Source organism: Rhinopithecus bieti, unplaced genomic scaffold (genome assembly GCF_001698545.2).
Source record: "Rhinopithecus bieti isolate Rb0 unplaced genomic scaffold, ASM169854v2 scaffold_32008, whole genome shotgun sequence".
In the NCBI taxonomy this organism is placed as follows: domain Eukaryota; kingdom Metazoa; phylum Chordata; class Mammalia; order Primates; family Cercopithecidae; genus Rhinopithecus; species Rhinopithecus bieti.
The window spans coordinates 2,537,457-2,542,109 of record NW_016814433.1 but is presented as its reverse complement, the minus strand read 5'-3'; the positions used below and the strand labels follow the sequence as shown (position 1 = coordinate 2,542,109).

The 4,653-nt window shown below is 49.6% G+C and overlaps 1 protein-coding gene across 6 annotated transcripts in view; it reads left to right on the top strand.

Moving 5' to 3' along the window:
- The window catches only part of ASGR2 (asialoglycoprotein receptor 2), a 38,523-nt gene extending 34,216 nt beyond the window's left edge, over positions 1-4,307 (top strand). For all 6 annotated transcript variants that reach the window (XM_017850731.1, XM_017850733.1, XM_017850732.1 and 3 more), the window contains 2 exons: positions 3,431-3,537; positions 3,889-4,307. In XM_017850731.1, the coding sequence (XP_017706220.1) occupies positions 3,431-3,537; positions 3,889-4,054 (273 nt within the window). In that variant the 3' untranslated portion in view covers positions 4,055-4,307. The remainder of the gene's footprint in view (positions 1-3,430; positions 3,538-3,888) is intronic.
- Positions 4,308-4,653: the final 346 nt, after the last annotated feature.

Below are 4,653 nucleotides of genomic sequence, written 5' to 3'. Positions count from 1 at the left end.
AAAAAAAAAAAAAAAAAAAAAAGCTGATTTAAATTAATCTTGGCTTCATTGTGGATCATTCCCTGAAGGGTACCACGGGGCAGCTAAGCTTAAGGTATTTCTCCTGTATAGGTTTTTTTTGTTCTGTTTGTTTTTGAGACAAGATCTGGCTCTATTGCCCAGGTTGGCGTGCAGTGGCATGATCTCAGCTCACTGTAACCTGTGCCTCCCGGGCTCAAGGGATTCTCCCACCTCAGCCTCATGAGTAGCTGGGACTGCAGGTGCACACCACCACACCTGGGTAGTTATTTGTATTTTTAATAGAGATGGTGTTTCGCCATGTTGCCCAGGCTGGTTTTGAACCCCTGGCCTCAAGTGGTTCACCTGCCTGGGCCTCCCAAAGTGTTGGGATTACAGGTGTCTGAGCTACTGTAATCCAAAAACTGTGCCTGGCAGGTTTTGTTTTTGATGTTTAAAATCTAATAAGTGCCTTTTCTTTCAATAGGTGAATGTCTCATTTATATTTTAATAACTATGTTTAATTCTAGTCCTTTCTTTTTTCTGCTTTACATCCTTTTTAATTTCTTACAATTGCTATGTGAGAGGTGTTCTTTTTGTTTTCCCCTTTTATGGTATTTTGGAAGCTATGTAGTTTATTTAGAGTTATTCCAGTGATTGTTTGTATAACTTTAATAGGCTGAAAATTATTGGCTTTGAAAACTAAAAGTTTGTATAACTTCCATAGGAAAAGTGAGGAGACCAGGACACCTCTTATTGCCATGTGTCTGTGTCTTCCTTTCCTAGGTTCCTTAAGTGTTTTATCTGAAAAAAAAATTTTTTTTTTCTTTTGAGACTGAGTCTCGCTCTGTTGCCCAGGCTGGAGTGCAATGGTACAATCTTGGTTCACTGCAACCTCTGCCTCCCAGGTTCAAGCAATTCTCCTGCCTCAGCCTCCCAAGTAGCTGGGGTTACAGGCATGCGCCAACACACCTGGCTAATTTTGTATTTTTAGTAGAAACGGGTTTTCTCCATGTTGGTCAGACTGGTCTCCAATTCCCGACCTCAGGTGATTCACTTGCCTCGGCCTCCCAAAGTGCTGGGATTACAGGCGTGAGCCACCATGCCTGGGCTTTTTTTTTTTTTTTTTAATGTAGCTCAAACTTTTCTTTTCAGTTCCTTTCCTTATCATGTTCTCTCTCTCTCTCTCTCTCTCTTTTTTTTTTTTGATATCTTCTTTCACATTTTATGTCATTCTTTTTTTTTTTGAGACGGAATCTCGCTCTGTTGCCCAGGCTAGAGTGCAGTGGCCGGATCTCAGCTCACTGCAAGCTCCGCCTCTCGGGTTTACACCATTTTCCTGCCTTAGCCTCCTGAGTAGCTGGGACTACAGGCGCCCGCCACCTCACCCGGCTAGTTTTTTTGTGTTTTTTAGTAGAGACGGGGTTTCACTGTGTTAGCCAGGATGGTCTCGATCTTCTGACCTCGTGATCCGCCCGTCTTGGCCTCCCAAAGTGCTGGGATTACAGGCTTGAGCCACCATGCCCGGCCTTAGGTTATTCTTTTTAAAATTTTTTGAGTATGTAAAGAAACTGTTCTCCAACATCCCCTCATATTCTGAAACAATGCTTCTTTTCAAAGTCTATTTTCACCTCTCTTTTGATATCACAATTCTTTTTTCCTCTACCTCATCTTCCTCTTTCTTTTTGGGGGCATAAGTTTCGTGTTGATTTTCTCTGTTACTTTTATGAATGGGCACAATGCTTTCTTTCCTATGGTTCACCCAGGAAAGGGGGAATGAATTATACTGGACTGTCTTCTCTGATCATCTGGCACGATCTGATTCCTTCTCTCAGTCTTTAACACAGAGGGCTGAATGCTGCTAATTTGTAATCTCTGCTCAGTTGTTCCGTTTCTTTTTTTTTTTTGAGACAGAGTCTCACTCTGTCACCCAGGCTGGAGTGCAGTGACGCCATCTCGGCTCACTGCAAGCTCTGCCTCCTGGGTTCACGCCATTCTCCTGCCTCAGCCTCCCGAGTAGCTGGGACTACAGGTGCCCGCCACTACACCTGGCTAATTTTTTGTAGTTTTAGTAGAGATGGGGTTTCACCGTGTTAGCCAGGATGGTCTCGATCACCTGACCTCGTGATCCGCCCGCCTCGGCCTCCTAAAGTGCCGGGATTACAGGCGTGAGCCACCGCACGAGGCCAGTTGTTCCGTTTCTGGTGGTGATGGGAGGGAGGGCTGGTAGCAGGTAGCAGCACATAGTGTGTCTCCAGGCACTTTCTCTCCAACTCCGTTGACTCCTCTGAATTTGGGGAGCAGCCTCACCTGCCTCAGGGCTGCGCCTTCATGCATGGGACATTGTCCTATTCGTGGGATTCCAGGATTTAGGGATGCCGCAGTTTCTGGTGCTCAATCAGATGAGGTGAATAACTGCAACTTTAGTTGTTTTTCTAGAGAGTGGGAGTAGAATTAGGCAATTGTCCTTCAAATACTATTGGGGCCCCTTCACAGGCTGTCAGAGGGAATTGTTAAGTGTGCACGTTGCTCAACGGATCCATCCCTCCACTTCCTCCACAAAACGAGGTGACCACACCTTCCCCTCCTACCCTACTGAACCGCAGGACTTAGGTCCCCAGGAACAGCTGTATGTGTAAGAGAAAGCTACTTGGAGGGGCTACCATGCTGGGAGTGTGGGTGTGTGTGAGTCCCGGGGAGCTATCTGCAGTCTCAAAGGCCACGTTCACCCAAGCCCCTGTCAACTGGCTGGGCTGCTTCCTCATACCCCAGGCGCCTTCCTATTTTCCCCCATTGTCAGACTCCATGTAGCTGGATCATAATGGGGTCCGAGCTTAGAAGCTCCCGGGCCTGACAGGTCTCAGGAAATGACAGCCGCACATACAAGTGAGAGCTACCAGGGGCCGAGGTACTTGAGAGGCGAGTGAAACTGAGATCTTTAGCAGATCTGGGGTCTGGGGGGCAGGAAGAGCAGGGACCAGGGTCGGGATCCCAGGAGTTCGAAGCTGTGAGCAGAAGACAGGGAGAGAACCGGAGCTTGGGTAGAGCCATAAGCTGGGAATGAAGGGGGACACCAGGCCAGGGCTGTGAACAGGGGACAGTGGCCACTAACTCAGGTACAGGATTGGCTCTCTGTCTCTGCAACTCCCTGCAAAGTGTGGTCACTGCAGGGCCCATCTTAGAGGGCTTCTAAGGATTAAATGAGATTGTCTTTGCACAGACAGCACAACATCTAGCCCAGCAAATGTGCACTGAACAATAGCTAGAGTGACAGAAGAAAAAGCTAGGAAGCAGCCTTGTTGGGAGCTGATGCTTCAGCCCTGGGTGCAGATCAGGCTGGGGAAGGCTGAGGGGGGGCCACAGTTCCATGCCTGCATGGAGGGAGGATAAAGGCACAAGAGACTATAAGCTTCCTTCTCGCCTGTGTTTCCAGAAATTCATTGTACAACACACGAACCCCTTCAATACCTGGATAGGTCTCACGGACAGTGATGGCTCCTGGAAATGGGTGGATGGCACAGACTATAGGCACAACTACAAGTAAGTGGCTTCTTCCCTCATCTGCTTGTTAGATCTCTCTGGGGACAGCCTCCTTGGCCTTTCATGCCAACCCACCCCGACTCATCCCTCAGGGACCAAATTCCCCAGTCCTCTCCTCCCCAGACTCCCAACCCCTCCAAAGCTGTGCTTTTCTGGGCTGAGGGTGAGGGTTGCTGGGACTGGGGATAGGAAGCATCTTTCTCTGCGGTTGGGTTCTCCTCAGACTGGGTCGCAGGGCACACCCCAGCTCCACTCTCAGCCTTCAAGGAAAACGGTTGTGAAGAGGAGGATGATGGGTAAGTCGCTTTCTTACCACCGTGGCAGAGTCTGAGTTTTCTCTTGCCTCCTTAGGAACTGGGCTGTCACTCAGCCAGATGATTGGCACGGGCATGAGCTGGGTGGAAGTGAAGACTGTGTTGAAGTCCGGCCGGATGGCCGCTGGAACGATGACTTCTGCCTGCAGGTGCACCGCTGGGTGTGTGAGAAGAGGCGAAATGCCACCGGCGAGGCAGCCTGACCCCAGCACACCTCTGTCTAACCCATGCCCCACACCTGCCCAGCTCTGGCTTCTCTGTTGAGGATTTTGAGGAAAGGAAGAAACATTGAGACGGGGGTATGGGGAAGAGCTGAGCAAAGAGAGAAAGGAGGTAGTTTAAGAGTCCCTGACCCTGGAGGGCTGAGATCCCACCCCCTTCTGTAATTCATTGTAATTATTATAATTGTCAGCCTCTTCAATGGAGTAGGAAAGAAGAAACAAATGCTTGAATCTCTTTGTGGCCTGGTTATTGGGAACTGAGAAACAGCGTGCAAGGAGGAGGGAGAGGGGAGAGTGTGGAAGAGGCAAGGTGTGCGTCCCAGGCAGCTGCCCCTTGGTCCCTAATCCCGAGGGTCATTGGTCAGGGAAACGGGAAAGGGGCTTGGAACAGATGGGCTGTTCCACTGGTGGCTGGCACCAGTGGGAAAGGGGTCAGCTGGGCTGTGGCTGGAGGGTCCATCTGGCTCCCAGGGCTCCCAAAGGAAGCATCTTTCTCTGCCGTTGGGTTCTCCCCAGACTGGGTCGCAGGGCACACCCCAGCTCTACTCTCAGCCTTCAAGGAAGATAGTCATGAAGAGGAG